The sequence below is a fragment of the Chenopodium album genome, chromosome 11, assembly GCF_948465745.1.
Source record: "Chenopodium album chromosome 11, dcCheAlbu1.1, whole genome shotgun sequence".
NCBI lineage: Eukaryota > Viridiplantae > Streptophyta > Magnoliopsida > Caryophyllales > Amaranthaceae > Chenopodium > Chenopodium album.
Genome location: NC_137844.1, coordinates 44,341,337 through 44,359,101, shown reverse-complemented (window position 1 = coordinate 44,359,101; position 17,765 = coordinate 44,341,337). Strand labels below are relative to the sequence as shown.

The 17,765-nt window shown below is 34.2% G+C and overlaps 2 protein-coding genes across 2 annotated transcripts; one reads left to right on the top strand and one right to left on the bottom strand.

Moving 5' to 3' along the window:
- The first annotated feature begins 1,063 nt into the window (after positions 1-1,063).
- On the top strand, positions 1,064-10,650 carry LOC145568931 (uncharacterized). The gene is made up of 4 exons (XM_081628314.1): positions 1,064-1,524; positions 5,796-6,071; positions 6,595-6,732; positions 8,972-10,650. Exons 1-4 carry the CDS (start codon positions 1,204-1,206, stop codon positions 10,520-10,522), a joined length of 2,286 nt encoding a protein of 761 aa, XP_081484440.1. The 5' UTR covers positions 1,064-1,203; the 3' UTR covers positions 10,523-10,650.
- A 578-nt stretch (positions 10,651-11,228) lies between these two features.
- On the bottom strand, positions 11,229-17,463 carry LOC145568930 (uncharacterized). Its single transcript, XM_081628313.1, has 8 exons — positions 17,062-17,463; positions 13,982-14,125; positions 13,785-13,900; positions 13,383-13,474; positions 13,235-13,256; positions 13,082-13,150; positions 11,621-11,683; positions 11,229-11,532 (listed from the first exon to the last, which is right to left on the bottom strand). Exons 1-8 carry the CDS (start codon positions 17,255-17,257, stop codon positions 11,452-11,454), a joined length of 783 nt encoding a protein of 260 aa, XP_081484439.1. The 5' UTR covers positions 17,258-17,463; the 3' UTR covers positions 11,229-11,451.
- Positions 17,464-17,765: the final 302 nt, after the last annotated feature.

Genomic DNA, 17,765 nt, shown 5'->3' with positions numbered 1-17,765 from the left:
TAAGATCTTGTTAAATTCGTCTGATTGTATAATTTTTACGCATATAAAAATAGAGATATATAGGAAACATATATATATATATATATATATTCACGTAGTCCCTATTTTTGGCCCCATTTGAATTTCATGATCTCTAAAACACAATAATTATTATTATTTGTAAAAGAACCCAGATCAATAAATGAGAGAAATATGTGATACATATAGATTAAGTAAAAACAAAAAGTGAAGATAAAAAGATAAGTAAATTCTAGTAAAAATGTCTAATTATTGTAGAACAAGGGCCTGTTTTCTTCAGATTATTTTCCGTCCAGTTCAGTTCAGTTCAGTTCCAATAAGTTAAGTTAAGTTCGGTTCAGTTCCAATAAGTTCAGTTCAATTCAATTCATAATTTCCTTCTCTCATAAAATATTCAGTTCAGTTCAGTTTAATTCAGTTCAGCTCCAACAAGTGCAGTGCAGTTCAGTTCAGTTCAGTTCAATTCAGCTCAGTTCAGTCAATCAGAACAGGCCCTAAGAGAGATAAAAAGCGTTACTAATTATTATGTACATAAAAGAGTTAATAACATTACGAAATGAGGGTATATAAATTTGGTGATTTTTTTTTAGGACACTAAGACTCCGTTCACTTCACCTTATTTTTTCTGAACTGAAATTATTTTTATTGAACATAAATTATTTTTGCTGAACTTAAATTATTTTTACTGAACTGAAATTATTTTTACTAATTTTGTATTATATTTCTTCTTTTAGTTTACTGATTTTTACTGAACTGATATTATTTTTGCTGAACTGAAATTAATTTTACTGAACTGAAATTATTTTTATTGAATATTATTTTTTTTAAGGTGAAGTGAACAAAACCTTAACATTTCTTAAAAAAAAAAAAAAAAAATTACTTGGATGAAAAATTAGAAATAGAAAAGTCCCAAAACATAAATAAAACAAACTTATTGAATTAACCATAATTAATAAAATAATAAAGATAGTTGTAGTAAAATCTGAAAGGCAGCAAGCAGGCAATAAATTCCCCCGTCTCTCGCATTCTCATTCTCCAAACTCCAACTTCTCCTCTCTCTTCTCCTTCCTCTGCACTCTCCTCAACACACTCTCACACAACAACTTCACCTCAACACAAAATCAACTCTACGAACCTCCATTCCCTCTTTCTCTCTCCTCCCTTCGCCATTTTCCGGCGACTACCATGACGGTTTTCTCTCACACCTCCGCCGCCATCGCTGGAAAACAGATTTTTCCGGTCAACTACGAAGCCGAGGTTTCTCAGCGCCTCCTCGATTCTCTCTCCTCCGGCGATCTCAAAGCCGCTTCCGACTGCTCTTCCGACTCTTTTCTCGACGTTAACTTCGTCGGCGCCGTCTCTCTTAAGCTCCGCCGTCCTGAGGTTGTTCTCCGTGATCATTTACCAAACGACGTCGTTCTTCACCATGAGGAGTTCAAAACTGACGTCACTCCTCTTTTTCTCGCTGCTCATTTCGGCAATTTTAATCTTCTTCGCCAACTCCTGGTAATTATTTATTTATTCATATTTATTGATTGATTTTATTTTGATTGAAGTTTAATTAAATTAATTTTTATTTGTTGTTTTTATTTTTGGTTTTTAAGTCAAAATCTGACTAGTTTTTGGTAATAGTAGATTTTTCCTGATTTTTTCTATCTTATGATTATTTTCAATATTTGCTGTCAAAATTTGAATTTCTACATGTCAAAAAATGTACAGTGGTCCTCCATTTGGAATAGTAGAATTTTACGGAAAAAGTGCTTCAAATTGATTTCTAGTTTGAATTTTAAATTTCTCATGCATTTATTTGTTGTACGTTCATCACTTGGCTTCGTGTTTTCGATTTCGGTGATTAAAATTATATTTTCCCCGTTCAAATTAATTACTGCTACTATTTTTTGTTTTTGTTTTTGTTTTTAAAAAATATCAATAAAAACGTGATTATAAGTTCCGGACGAGAAAAATGTCCAATTTGTTAATCACTAATCACCGCTTCATGTTTTCTAGTTCGGTTTGAGTAGTTATATTTTTTCTGTTCAGAAATAAATTGTCATAATACATGGAGTGTAATTTTTTAATTTAAACAAAAACGTGACTATTAATCCCGACAAGAAAATTATCCAATTAACGGTAATAAATTGAATGTTAATTTGCGTTAAATAATGGAGTATACAAAAATTGACTTGGATTATAAGCGCAGAGAATATGTGATCGATAGTAGCAGTAACTGATTTCGCGGGTACATGTCTTAAAATTTGAAGCCTCTTTCATTCTTTAATTTGACTTGAATTGAATTAAATTACTTTCACGTATTTTTGAGTACAAGGCTCGTTTACCTTTTTCTATTTTAATGGTCCCACTAAAGTTAATTTTGAAAGGAGTATCTCCAATTTAATTTGCGCAAATTTTGGATGATCTTCTTCCTTCAAATGAAAGATTTACATTTTTTAATTTTTTGATGGGTTGATTTGCTTTTTTATTAATACTTTTGTTCTTACAATCTATATTAAAAATCAAATATTTATAGGCTGTCATAAATCGGTACTTGTAGCAAAAATAAAAATGTGGGAGTAATGTAGAGCAAGTTTAGTTTGAAGTACAAAATTCATTTTTCTGTAAAAAAAAGAATTAAAGAAGTACAACATCGTCTAGTACTCTAGTTTCTCCCTCCTAATTTCAGCTTTTTAATTTTTTAGAAATTTATTACTCTGTATTTCAGTTGAAAGAGCAATTGAAAACTATTCTCAGTGCAATAATCAATTGCATTCTGAATTAACCTGAGTTATATGGAAGTCGCTGGTTGGTTTGATATCAGCCTTACACAAAGCTAAATTGCTTCTTTTTGTGCATTATTAGTACTTCTTCATTTAATACTATTAGTACCACAGATAAGTTCTTTTATGTTGGCAAAAAAATTATTTGTCTCTTTAGTTACAAACGTTTTTCATGCCTTGATGAACTAAAAATAAATGGAAAAATTTAATCATCTTATTTGACATGTATCGGTTTAATATAAAAGTAATGAGCGACATGTATCGGTTTAATATAAAAGTAATGAGCGTAATCCAATTCAGTTACGAACTATGTTATATAAGTCGGTAGAAAACCTGATTACCCCCATTTTTTTTTTTTTTTCCTTTTTACAGTCTACTCCAATTTAGTTATGAAGTATGTAAGATTGTTAGATAAGTAGGTAGAAAACCTGATTATTCGTTAAGTAGCTCAAAAAAGCAATTGACGGTGTTTAGAGGCAAAGCCAAAACAAAAGAATAAGGACTTAAAGCTCATTGGGCACCACAATCTGGCATTTATAATAAACCTGAAGCATAATAAATGCTTTAATTAGTTTTGTACTTGAAATTATCATCAAAGTGGGAGGTATTAAAAATAAAAATGATCTTCTCTTTCATTATCTGAAAGCTTGCTAGTCAAGACGGGTGTGAAGTCCCTACCAAACTTGCTAGGATAGATTGAATGTTCTTATTGTTATGCTCTGCTATCATTTAAGCGTGTTACTTAAATGCTATTATATGTTTCTGCTGTTCATCTGAATAGTAATTGTATATTCGATACTACACTAATACACTATACCTAACTATACTTCAAATTGAATTTTAAAACATAGTACGACTTTTTATACAATAAAGTATTAACGTGCATTCGTGCTTAGATTAATTGAAAATCTAGCCATTTTGTTACACATGTTGTCTGATTAGCTACCTTTGCTTAAATTTAGTACTTGGGAATTGATCTATATTCTGTTTGTTTAAAGCTAATTTAACTCACTTAACTTTTTTTTAATTTTTTTTTATTAAAATGTTTTCAATAAACTAAAAACATTATTATTTGATTATTTAATTAAGCTCCGTAAATTGCTACAGAGTATTACTCCCTCCGTTTCGATTTGTTAGTCCCATATACTATTTTGGGCGTTTCAAAAAGATTTACATATAGTGAATGTACCACTTTTAACTTAGTTTTTATTTTCTATTTTATACATATTAAATTCTAATTGGTTTAATTAATTGATTGTGAATTGATGACATGAATCTAAGTAATGAAATTATTCCCTTGAATTATGTAATTATGACTTCTTTTCTAAAAAAAATCAAAAAATTTAAATAAGGTAAAACTATTTATGAATTGTTTTTCACTTTAATGTTAGATTCCAAATATTTATTTATTTATTTTATTTATTTTATGTGATTAATTCCATATGATAATATCATATTAAAACGGAGAGAGTACTAAATATTAAGGCAAGATTATCTGATTTTGTACGTGTCAAGTTTGGCGTAGGTGACTAGGTGAGCAAACATTTGAAAAAAGTACCCATGAAAAAAAAAGGTATAATATTGTTAGGAATTAATTTAAACTCATTGCTAGGACCACACAAAGCATTGTTTAATTTTTCTTTTTCCTTGGCCCAAAGTCAATGCTCCTTATTTTTAATTTGCCCTTTGTACAAAACGGTGCGTTTTCGTTTGTGAAGAAACCATTAGCTCAAGACTTGATCCATCCCATTTACTTTGACATTTTATTTAACACTATAAAGTAGACAAAATTGTTCGATCCCCCGTAATAACAATTGAGAGGAGATTGGAACCTAACTATTCAAAACTGATCCCCAAATCCTGATTAGCCCAAAGGGTAAATCGGGTAAAACACCAAAAAATAAAAAAATAAAGTAGACAAAATTAACACTTAAGAGTCACGACATACAAGTCTAAGGAACATGGTTACAAATAAATTTAAAATATATCAAATAATCAATGAGTATTAAAAGTATTAGTGGCTTGGTAAGAGTTGAGTAAGTGTTCATCATATTAATCTTATGCAGATTTTGCATTATTGATTTAATTATATTTTGAGTCAAATAAGTCATGAAGCTTAAATTAAATATTTATAATTACCTTACATATCTCATAAGAAAATGCGTATTATTAAGATATAGATTAATATGAAATAAGAAATATCCTATACAAGTAATTATTGATGAATATATTGTCACACATGATTACATGAACAATATCCCTGCAGGAAAAACCAACTTGTCCATGTCAACACATGAAACAAAAAATAAATTTAACCTTGAACTTGAGACAGGCAATTTGTCGGGAAGGAAGGGAGATTACAAATGTGGAAACAACATGGTGCATTTGTGTAGATTGCCAATAATTTGCATTGTTTAGTTTTGTTTTGCCATTGTTAGTAGAAACTTAGTAACATAGGATTCTTCTGGTAGATGCTATAATTAGCGAATCTGAATATCTAGTTGACATACTTGACATAGTGCACATGAAGATCCCCGAGGCCCATATTTAATTGTTCCTCATCCATGAATACAGACCGACGTTGTAATTTAACTTAAAAATCTGTAGTAAATCCCTCTTTCATACAGTTGTTTACAAAATAATGTACTTTCTTGCTCCCTTGTTTCTGTTTGTCATGGCATTTTCTGAGTCTTTCTTTGTCTCTTTATGTAAATCTTAGTTCTGAATCATTAATGCTTTTTTTTTTTCTTTGAAGTATTTGTTTTTTTGTTCAATCTTACTAAAAGAGAATATAATTGCGGTCTAGAACTAGTAATAGTTACATTGTCCCAAAGGTTTGTCATATTTTGATCGGATAATCCTCATAACATTCAAGATTTAATAAAATGTGACAATGTATTCTGGACATTCCAAATTAGTATATACGGAGTATGACTTTTTATTTATTTTTCTTGCCGACTTTAATAAAATTTCTGAGATTCTAGCTGTTTTCATGGATGGCAGAACGCTGGAGCTGATGTAAACCAGAAACTATTCAGAGGTTTTGCGATTACTGCAGCAGTGAGAGAAGGGCATCTCGAGATTGTGAAGGTGCTGCTCAAGGCGGGGGCTTCTCAACCAGCATGTGAGCAGGCTCTCTTGGAGGCTAGCATTCATGGACGGGCAAGGTTCGTGGAACTGCTGATGGGATCTGACCTTATACGGCCCCATGTTGCCCTGCATGCTTTTGTCACAGCATGTGGCAGAGGATTCACTGATGTTGTTGATACAATGATTAAGGTCCGTAATAAATTAACGCTTCAATGTATCCCATACCATGTTAACTTATTAAGCATACAGAGTTTTTTGTCATCTACTTAATTCTCTCTTGGCATTATTATTGATAATATGCACGTTTATACCAGTTAACCCTAATTTATATATAGGTAATTGCCTTACTGAAACCAAGAACATTGAAGGTTAAATGTTTAGTCAATATAATAATTTACGAGTACATAACTTTGTTGACTTTTGAAGCAAATTATTAAGGTAACATGTTAATTCCTTTTTATACAGAGTTGACTCGTGCTCTTATTTACGTTGCACGCTAGTATTAGATAATGCTTAACATCTAAATGATGAATAATACTGTTGCGTTATATCGAGGTGTGGATCCAACAACCAATTGTTATTGTCTCAAATTAGTTACAACTTATAAGCAACACGTACATATGGCACAGTGGATCTACACAGGTCCATAGAGTGATACATTTTTTGGAGTATTGGCTTACATGGACATTTGTTGTATTGTTTTAACTGGCAGTGTGGTGTGGATACAAATGCAATGGACCGTGTACTTCTCCAATCATCCAAGCCATCTCTTCATGCCAACATTGATTGCAATGGGCTAGTCGCTGCTGTTGTCAGTAGGCAACCATCTGTTGTCCGTTTGCTGCTACAGGTGACTTTACTATTTTCACTGTCAATTTTTGTTACTGGTGATTGACTGTTTTACCATCTGATCCCTTCCCCTTAACTGAAAATTGATATGAAGATAATTCTTTATTTAAAGTATAGAAAAAGTTTACTGCTATTAGATGGCGGAAATGTTAGCCATTAATCTTACCTACACGTGAGTTATTTGGAAAATTAACTCCTTTCACTAACGATGAAAACGAGATTTAATTTCACGTCTTAGGTATCACCCCATGATTTTTTAAAGGTAAGTTAGTTGTTAGTTGTTATGGGGTTTTTGCAAGTATGAACACCAATTTATCCTGTTGGTGATTGGACATTACATTATTATGTTTTGCTGGCCTGTCAACTGAATGAGTTACCCTTTTTCGGGTGCAGAAATAAGACACCTCCTTAACACAATGTTGTTGTACTAAAAGTGAAGTGATAGGCTTGTTTCCATCCGATTAATGAAGGACCTCATAACTACACTAGACAATGACATTAGTAAAATTAACAATCTTGATTTAGATATTTTGTGTCATGGTAGCTAATTTGTTGAAATCAACCAGATTGTTAACCAAATTAAAACGAAGTGAATCATCACTTGAAACTTGAACCAAATTAATTTGGAGACCCTTAAATTTACCTGTAATTTATTACCAAGATATATTTTATTTTTTCAGAGGATGAAGAATAATCCACCTTAAAAAAAAAAGTATTATGTACATTTTACCAAGGGGTTAAGAAACACTGTAAGAAGGATTATTGATATAAATTGTTAGGTCTTAGCAAAGTTTTAGCTCAGGTTGTCTACAGGTCAATTTGATATCAGGTAAGATTCTTATACGGGTCAATATAGTCCATTCCGTTTCGGCTTCAATCTAATCAGGTCGGATTGGTTATCGGTTCCCAATAATCACATTCTAAGTGGGTCGATTTTTGTGGGGTTGGGACGGTATTAGTTAGTTTCAGGAGTCAGATCATAAATTGATAATGGTATTTAATTTTTAAGCACCTGGGAGGCTAGACCTAACAATATAACATGTACAGATACAGAGTACGGACTAACACCTAACATGAAGTGTGATCCTTTTCAGCTCATATCTTGCGATAACCGTGCTTGAATAGGAACCTCTGAGTCACTGACATAGCAATATATGGCATAACTGTTTGCAGTATGCTTGTACTACTGAATAGGTCAATTTTATCCTTGTACTATTTGTGACGCGTTAAGTTGTTGGGTGAATGGGTCATTAATGACGTTTGTTCAGAGCTTCAGAGTACCATCTTAATGACAGCTGGATTTGTAAGTGTGTAACCATACAAGTACGTTGCATCCGTTCAAGGTACTTGTACGGATTGAGAATACTTCGCATATCTGATTGCAAATAATAGTAGCTTCTTAGCTCATTGCCTATGGTCCAGTAGTCAACTGGTACTGTGGTACACGAATAACACGATGAGGGAGAAGAGAAACCTTCAGCTACTGTCTTATTGAGAATAAGTATAGCATGGCACAGTAAATTTTAGACCTGCAGTAAATACTGTGTGGTGTATTAGAAGTTTTAACTTGGAGAGTATATCGTTTTTGATTAAAAAAAAAATTACTGACTTCCCTCAAAGTTACTAGAGTATATGTAAACTTGGAAAACTATACAAGTTTATCCCTTTAATATGCATGCGGGTAATGCACAAGTGGGGTGTATATTAAGTGAATATATCTTTATAAAACTGTAAGGAAAAAAAAAAAAAAAAAAGGTTAGTTGTACTAAATGAATAATTAAAAAAAAAAAAAAAATTTATTTCTGAAAATTATACAATTGAATATATCATTGCAAAATCTTTGCATGTTTTTTGTGTATATCAATGAAAATGACAAGTTCTCAGTCAATCCATGATTAAAAACAAAGCAAATTCAGGTGATTAGTATTTATACATGGTTAAAAATTAATTTCTGTATGTATCATAGAATATTTCTTTAATTTACTCAAATAGTAGATAAGTTGGAAGGGACAAACCTTCCATTTTTTTTTAATTTCTTGTACATATAAAAATATCATGGCAATTGCCAACAGGTAGCTAAGTTGTTGTACATATAAGAATATCATGGCAATTGCCAACAGGTAGCTAAGTTGTTGTCTTGATGATTGTAAGGAAAGAGGAATTTTAGCACATTTCCCCAATTTGTATATACTACTTAAGGGCTTTCCAGAGTTTTGATCACACCTTATTTTGATAAACAGGCTGATATAACAACAGACATGGAAGTGAAGCTTGGAGCTTGGTCATGGGACTCGGATTCAGGTGAAGAGTTTCGAGTGGGTGCAGGATTAGCAGAGCCATATCCCCTCACTTGGTGCGCAGTCGAGTACTTTGAGATCAGTGGCGCAATCCTCAGGATGCTCCTCAAAAAACACTCTCCAAATACTCCTCATCTCGGAAGAACTCTTCTTCACCATGCCATCCTCTGTGCTAACAGTGTCGCTGTCAATGTGCTGATCGATTGTGGAGCTGATATCGAGTGTCCAGTTACAACATCCAATACTTTGTTCCGTCCCTTACACATGGCTGTTCGACTTGGATTACCAACAATCATCCGAGCTCTCCTTGAAGCTGGCTGTGATATAAATTCAAGGACTAACTCTGGTGACACGGCTCTTATGTTATCTGCCAAGTACAAGCAAGAAGAGTGCCTCAGGGTACTGGCAGCAGCTGGTGCTGATTTTGGGCTGATCAACGATGTTGGCTTTTCTGTTGCTTCAATTGCTTCCTCAAATAAGTGGTCTTTGGGTTTTCAAGAAACAATTTTGCAAGTCATCAAGGCAGGGAAAGTTCCTCAAAGCAGCAATCTCTCTACTTTTTCACCTTTACTATTTGCTTCTCGAGTTGGGGATACAGAGGCTCTGAAAATATTATTAGCGCAGCCAGAAATAGATATCAATCAACCCGACGACAATGGCTTCACAGCGGTCTTGCTTACAGCCTTAAAAGGTCATGTAGAATCCTTTCGCTTGCTTGTATATGCCAAGGCTGATGTGAAACGATCCACTAAATCAGGTGATACTGTGATAACATTATCAGAGCTCAGCTGCACGAGAGACTTGTTTGAGAAGGTGTTACTTGATTATGCACTTGAAATGGACAACCGCAATGCTGTAGGGTTCCATGCTCTTCACTGTGCTGCACGTCAAGGAGACCTAGGAGCTGTCCAATTGTTGACTAGCAAGGGTTATGATGTGAATGCTCCTGATGGAGATGGCTACACACCTCTAATGCTAGCAGCCAGAGAAGGACATGCCCAAATATGTAAACTCTTGATTATGAAAGGAGCTTCTTGTGATTTTAAGAACTCCAGAGGCGAAACACCACTTTCTTTCGCAAGGAAGAATGGTAGGAAAGACAATGAAGCAGAAGGAATTATACTAGATGAGCTCGCTCGAAAGCTGGTAAGGAGGGGAGCTTGTGTGCAGAAACACACTAAAAGAGGCAGAGGGTCTCCCCATGCTAAAATGATCAAAATGGTTGGAGCCACTGGAGTTCTGACATGGGGAACATCCAGCAGGAGGAATGTGATCTGTAAAGAGGTTGAAGTCGGACCTAGTGCACGTTTCTGCAAGAACAGGAGAAGCAAGGGTGATGCAGATGAAGCTGGGGTGTTTCATGTAGTAACAACCAAGAACAAGGAAGTGCACTTTGTGTGCAAAGGCGGTTGCGATGCTGCTAAACTGTGGGTAAGAGGGATCAAGCTTCTGACGAAAGAAGCTGTAATTAGCTCTAAGCTGAATGGTAATTGAATGATGAGGTACTTCATTTAGGTATATTGGTGTTCTATAGTAGTGGTGTAATACTTCACCTCGAAGTATTCTTTCATTGTAAATATTTGCAAACAGTTCAAGAGAATCAAAAGGAAACATTTTCGAAATTGTGTCAAACTGGCAAAGCAGTTTTGTGGGAAAGGCAAAATTATACTATTCTGAAAAACATCATCGATTCTTACAACTCATATACCTTTCAACAGTAATATATCATCCCAACTGGAATACATTAGCTTACCCAAACGTTAGTATTGAACATAAGCAACACTTTTCGACGGGATATAACCCTTATCCGATACTAAAATGCCCATTTAGACACTTCAATTTTCTTAGAAACACGATTGTAGAAAAAACTGTAAACATAAAACAAAGGAGAAGGCAAATGTGTGATATGTGCTCATAATTAGGCTTTCGATAAGCATATGAACAAGAATTATTCACTCAACCTAAACTGTGAGTAAACTCATGATAAGTCTTCAATAACAGGAAAATGTTCCATTCATATTGTGTCCCTGCACCCTTAGCTAAAATTTTCAGCATTGATGTGTTAAATTCTGGGATATGTACCCACAACCCAAGACTCATACCTGTGTCAACAAAAGTGACCAGAACAATTTCTACTCAAACCGAATTTACCTGACCAAAATCAAGTGATAAGTCAAAGCCTACTAAGATTGAAGCAGTCTTGAGATCATAATTCCCATCATACCAATTAGAAAATGTGAAGTATTTATTCCAAAAAAGGCTTTATCGGTGTTCTTTAAAGCATCCAATTACAACAAGCTTTGCAATGTACAATGATGTTGATTCAGCATCCTTGAAAAACAATACCATCTAATCCAAACATTAAGTTTAGAACCTAAGGTAGCAGTATGAGTAGATCAAATAAGGAATGCATTTAAAAGCATTTAACCCGTGGATATCTCCTTCTCCTTTGCTTTACACATATCCTCAGCAGACTTGACAAACTTCTTAGTCAGCTCATCAATCTAAAAAAAATATGAAGAAACTATCATCATTAATTGGCAAAATGAGAAAACCCAAAATACAAATTTGCCAATGTCAGTGACTACATACTTCTTTCTCCAATTTTTTTGCACCGTCTTTAGGGTATCCAGCTTTCTTTATAGTATCCAATGCCTGCATAAGACCATATATTTGGCTAAATGAGAATATGTGACAATCAATTGCTCTTACAACAAGTGATTTTAGATATCAGTTCATATGTAACACTTAAATATTAATGACATGCCCCCAAAAGCAAGGGTTCCTCATGAAGTGAGAGCTTGTGAGTAGACTTTGGCATTAAATAGGATTCAGGATAGTGAGGGTGCTTCAAAATGAAAGGTCAAGTTTGGTTATCTCAACAGATATGCCAAGCTCCTAGTGAGCCTTGTTTGCAAGTATTTCTACATTGTGAAAAGGCATGATACTTCTGGAGGAGGGTGTTCGCTTGCATGAAGAATATTGGGTTTTCCCTAGCAGCATCTTAGCTTTAAAGGGTTTGGTAAGTGACCTAAGTGTAAGGAGAAGTTGTGGTGCAACACTTCATGGAAATCATGTGACATGTGTGGCTGGAGCATAACTCAAGGGAATTAACAGAAGTCTCCTTGTCTTTTCAATAAGTCACTTATTTGGCTTCATTAAGGGCTAAAGCAGCCGGACTTTAATAAATTGGTTAGGAAGGTTCAATGAAACTGGGTTAAAAGTAATTTTGTTTTTAATTTAGAGGACAGCTTGTCCTCTTTGTTTTGTAATCTTTACTACAGCTGTTTATTATAGTTTTCTTTTAAATTTACAAGTCGAAAATTATCCATGTTTTGGAGAATCATAAGCTCAAAACCTCTCAATTGCCTCAAACTACATACCATGCAGTTGATAATCACAACCTATCTACCCCAGAACCCTTATTACGATAAGAAGTTAAGATCCAGATTACTCTACAGTAAAAGCTTTCCACCAGTGAAGTGACAATTTACACATTGTTTGGATAAGAAGTAATGTAGAAAAAAGGAAAGAAAACAAGTTTCCTAGTTAAAATAAGAGGTTGGGAGAGGAAGGAGGGGGGGGGGGGGGGGTAGGGGGGTAGAGAGATCCATTTTTTCTCCCTCTTTGATGGAGCTCCACCTTCTTCCTCTTGTACTCCCCCTCTTCCCCTTCTATATAGCTATCCAAACAAAATGTACGAGAACTGAGAAAAGGAAGAAACTCCGCTAGCTCACTACATAGCATCTAGGATATGCTGCTGGCCTCAACTGTGTGAACAGCCAAGACATTTCTTCTAATAAACTCTTACTCTTTTACTCCTCAAACTGCAAAATGGGGAATATTTAAATCAAAAGGTATTGTTCAATTGAAATAACATGTTATCATCACCATCAGCATCTCAGCATCAAGATGCCCTTCTGGGAAAATCCTCAGTTTTCCTTAATTTTCCAACCCAAAAACACAAACACTGTACTGGACAGAGGTGAAAACTACAAATGAAAAACAAAACGAGAATTTTTGAAATTGAAAATAAAAATGTCTTCCACAAACCTTTTGGCGAGCTCTCCTAATGCTTTGCTTTACATCTTCACTTGATTTAGCAACAACCTTACACATGGCCTACAGAATTCCAAAGATGAAAAGGGAATATTAGTCCCTTGAGCTCAAAGGCAATATATTGAAAGCAATGAAGTTAAGACACACCTGTATGTGCTCCTTGGTTAATCTGCTCATCACAATGAATCGTCAAATCAGTCAGTAAGGAATAAAGAAGTCTCAGATATTATCCATAAGATAAATTGTAAATAGAAATTCTAGGTATCTAATAAAGACAAAAGGACGAATTGCTTACGGAGGAACCACAGCTATCAATCGTTGACCATCTACTTTTGGATTTAAGCCTAGCGGAGATGAAACAATGGCTTTCTCCAATTCTTTAATAGTCTGCAAACACAGTCAGTGAACATGATTAATTTACTAAAAGCAGGGTATACATGAATAAATAATCATTTCCTTTGTTTATTTTATTGTTTTCATCTTTAAATACTGTCTCAAAACATTACAACCTAAATATAAAAGATGTTTCAAGCAATCACAGCATTCACAGGTTAAAAGAGCTATGGAAGTCAATGAAAGTGCACATCTAATAGGTTATTAGTGTGTGGCTTGCAACAGAAGGAATGAAGGGTGCATTAAAATCGTGTAAGAAAAGCAAAATTAAGAAATTTTGCATTGTGAAGAATAAATTCCTTACATCTGAGTCATATGGAGTTATTGATAGAGTTTTGGAGTCAATAATGGTGACAAGAGCAATTCGGTTCAGATTCATCTTTACACCACTTGTTTCCACAATGATATGGTCAAGCATTCCTGTAAACAGTAATAAGAGTTTCATTTACTTCAGGCCAATTATTAACAATCTTCATCTTCATAGAAGAGACAGCAATGAACCTGTAGATGCTCTTCCTGTTCGTAGCTTAGTTAGTTCTCTTGATAATGCATCTAGGGCTGCCTCCATCTGTGAACTAGCAGTTGATTTTACAACAGGCCCAATGTCTTCGACAACTTGAGTTGTATTAGCACTATCATCACCCTCTACATACAAAAAAATAAAAAAATAATAACAAAAAAAGAACAAGAAAATTTAAATCACACCGAAATCCATGTCCCATTTAATCAACGCATTTGTCAAAATTTACAATGACAGTAAAAATGTCAAGGACTCAAGGATCTCTGAATATTCATTTACTCTGCTGAACTTGGGCAGTAAATGTCTAACAAATACAGAGTACTTATCATAGGAACCAACATAAGTTGTAGGGTAAAAAAAATCTCATATCCAAGACATGTAAATTGTAAGCCCAATTGTTTCTTAATATAGCCTTCCTGGAAAGGGGTTGATCAATCTCAGTGCCCTTTTTGGTATATTCATCTGATTTAATAGACAATCATATAAGAATCGATGCCCATTGCAGTATAAATTTGTAATAGACTAACCTATGGAGGGACAATATTGGTAGTCTAGTATTATTAGGTTCATAGTCTTTAAGTTTAGTATAATAAACTATAAATAGAGGGGGGAAAGGAAATGGTAGGCATATTTTGGGAGTTTATCCTTGAGAGAGTTGTTACCTCATGTCAGTAATTTGAAAGTGGTGACCGAAAGTCACTTATAGAGATTGCCAGGCTGGCAGCCTAAAGTTGCTAGCTTGTACAAACCCCCGTTGTCAATATTTTCAATCTAAGGTTCGATCTTAATCTCTGTTTTCAATTTTACTTGTGTGTGTGAAAATCCATCAAGCTCGAATCTAATACAAAATTAAATACTACAACTTTCAATGTAACTTTTCTAAACCGTAAAATAAGTAAGAGACTTCAACACCCCATCAAGAGTTTGAATGGGAAAATTCTCATAGATTAAAAAACAAACAACAGAACAATTGGCAATATGTCGATGGCCACCACTAAAATCAACAAGATGGGGAACTAGGGTTTTTTGGAGGAAGAAGAAAAGAGAGGAAAGATGATAATTATATCAACCACTTGAGAGTAATTGAGAAAGCTCTGTCAAGAAAACCCATGGTAAAAGTTTTGTTCGGAAAATGAATGATTTTCTATCCCTAAGGTACATTGTGTTTTTGTTCAACATAGGACATTCTTCATAAATAAATTTTTATTTTTTTTTAAAAAAAAGACAGTGAGTTAGGTCATCCAGACTCATTACCTTAAAATTAACACCCAATCTAGTGTTCCCTACTACTTAAGAACCAAAGGAGAAAAAAAAAAAAAAAAAAAAAAAAAAAAAAAAAAAAAAAAAAAAAAAACCCAATGATAATTTTGTTTGAATTTGCTTATCCTTAGAATTCAAAACAACAAAAAATGACATTTATTTTGACTAACGGAATATGTCCATCATCCCATTACTTTGATAAATAAAAGCCACAAAATTTAGAGTGAGATAAGCTAATTAGTAAAGGAATTTGTGCAAAAATCCAAGCCCAAATGTAAGCGATAAAGTTAAGTGTACAAAATGGTGATTCCGCAACGATAGAATTAGCTACAATTGAATCATATGTAGCCAATTCAAATTAGCGGTACAAGCACAACTATGCAACACACAACCACAACATGAATCCCAATAATGGAAAGGGCGTTTGCATGAACCAAGATTAATTCTCTAGTAGCCGTTGATAAAGATTCTCTCCCTCCATGCCTTTCAATGAAGTGTTATGCTCTTGTAAACTCGATTTTCATATTTATTGTTGACTCCCTTTGATCAGGATTTCAGGTCATCTAAGATTTCCCTCGGATTCTTCCAACTCCCTACTGTCCTTACCAATGTATCTTCTAGCTGCTGCCTCACATGTCCTTACAAAAGTAATTAGTTCTCTCATATGTTATTGCAAAACATCAACATTTCCAACTTTCTTTTGTATATATTCATCCTATCCTTTAAGGTGTTCCCACACATCATTCCCAATATGTTCATAATCATCTTCCTAATATGCTTCTTCCTAGATGCCAAACATTAAACCCTTATAATAGTTTTGGTCTAATAGTAGTCTGATAAAATTTACACTTTAACTTAATTAAGCTACAATCACATAATACTCCGGCAATTGCTCTCCATTGGCCCACCTGGAATTAATCCTGTGACTCACATCTTGGTCAATATCAACAAACCTTTTATAGGAAAGACCCAAGGTACTTAAAACACTCTCTCTCTTTCAGCTCCTTACCATCCAATATTGCTACATCCTCATTTGACTTCCTTCTAGTACTAAACCAGCACACTATAACTCAATTTGCTCTTACTTAGTTTAAACACCCAGGAATTTAATTTTTGCCTCCATAGCTCTAATTTAGCATTAATCCCAATTCTAGTCTCTTTCACCTATACAATATCATCCGCAAACAACATACACCATGATGACTGACCTAAAATACCCTGTTGATTCATCTAATACCACAACAAATTGTAAAGGACTCAAATCAGAGAGATCCCTGGTATAATATAAATATATAATCCTTGGTTACTCTTCCACAACTTGTCCATGGATTTTCATACCCTGATTCGCATCCCTAACTAAGTCAACAATGTAACAACACAGGGTCAATTACATCAAATGCAAACCAGAAACTCAAATTTTTGGTAAGAATCACAGCATAAGCAATCAAAGTATTAGAAACAATGATTCCCTCAATTATGGCATCGTCACAAAAACCCCGATGCCTGTTTAAATTAGTATCAAAATCGAATCAAATGCAGCAAATTCAAATACTGGTACGGGTACAAATATAACAATTGCAAACAAAAAGCTCTCAAATTTCTTCAAAATTTCTTCTCCCATTTCATAATTTACTTCAAATAACGAAAGAAAAATAAACAAACAGAAATTCCAATAAAAACGAAAAAATGGCAGCATCATACAATCATACAATAAACCAAAAATGAAATTGTCAACATGAATACAGATTACTTGAACACAATCAACAAATGAAAAAAACAATGAATTGAAAAATAAACATACTTGACTTGCGCCCTTTGGCGAAACCCCGGCGACATTCTTTGAGGAAATCGGAAGAAGGGAAGGCGGGGAGTGGTGCAGAAGAAGGGGTGAAGAGAGAAGGGTTGAAATGAGAAGTGTGAATGTGAGAGAAAGTGCGAGAACGGAGGAGTAGAGAGAAAGGGGTGCGATGATGAGTGAGCAATCTGCGAAGCGACATTGATAGAGAGTTGCACGAATGAAGACGATGATCTGTGTATTGGGGTTTTGCGAGGGTTTCAGGCGTTTTTCAGAAAGTGCTAGATTGCTAGGAAGTAGTAGGAATGCCTTGTTTGGCTAGCTTCCGACTTTCTTATACGTGGTTGGTCACACTATATGCTTCATTATTTTTCGCTTTTCGGGGTTTTGCAAGGTATCTTGCCTGGTTTGGCTTACTTCCGACTTTTCATACCCGTATTCATATTCGTTAGTTGTTGTGAGTCTAGTATGAAGTAGAGCTATAGAAATGTCAATTTGAGTTGTAAGGTGTGTTCAGAATGGATTTAGTTGGGTCAAGTCATTCAAATTTGAGTCGTGCAATATATTATTTCAAATATTGTGTTTGTGAAGATAAAATTTTAAATAAATCACCTCAAATTAGGTGAAGTTGTTTCTGGCTAGATTAGTTTTTAATTTTTTTTTTTTTTTTTTTTTTTTTGAGAAAAGTTTTTAATAATCTAATATGGATC

Coding starts and splice junctions, on each gene's coding strand:
- LOC145568931 (XM_081628314.1), top strand. CDS start 1,204: ATGACGGTTTTCTCTCACACCTCCGCCGCCATCGCTGGAAAACAGATT. Junction 1,525..5,795: donor ATCTTCTTCGCCAACTCCTG/GTAATTATTTAT, acceptor CATGGATGGCAG/AACGCTGGAGCTGATGTAAA. Junction 6,733..8,971: donor TTGTCCGTTTGCTGCTACAG/GTGACTTTACTA, acceptor TTTGATAAACAG/GCTGATATAACAACAGACAT.
- LOC145568930 (XM_081628313.1), bottom strand. CDS start 17,257: ATGTCGCTTCGCAGATTGCTCACTCATCATCGCACCCCTTTCTCTCTA. Junction 13,901..13,981: donor AACAGGAAGAGCATCTACAG/GTTCATTGCTGT, acceptor TACTGTTTACAG/GAATGCTTGACCATATCATT. Junction 13,475..13,784: donor TAACTCCATATGACTCAGAT/GTAAGGAATTTA, acceptor CTGTGTTTGCAG/ACTATTAAAGAATTGGAGAA.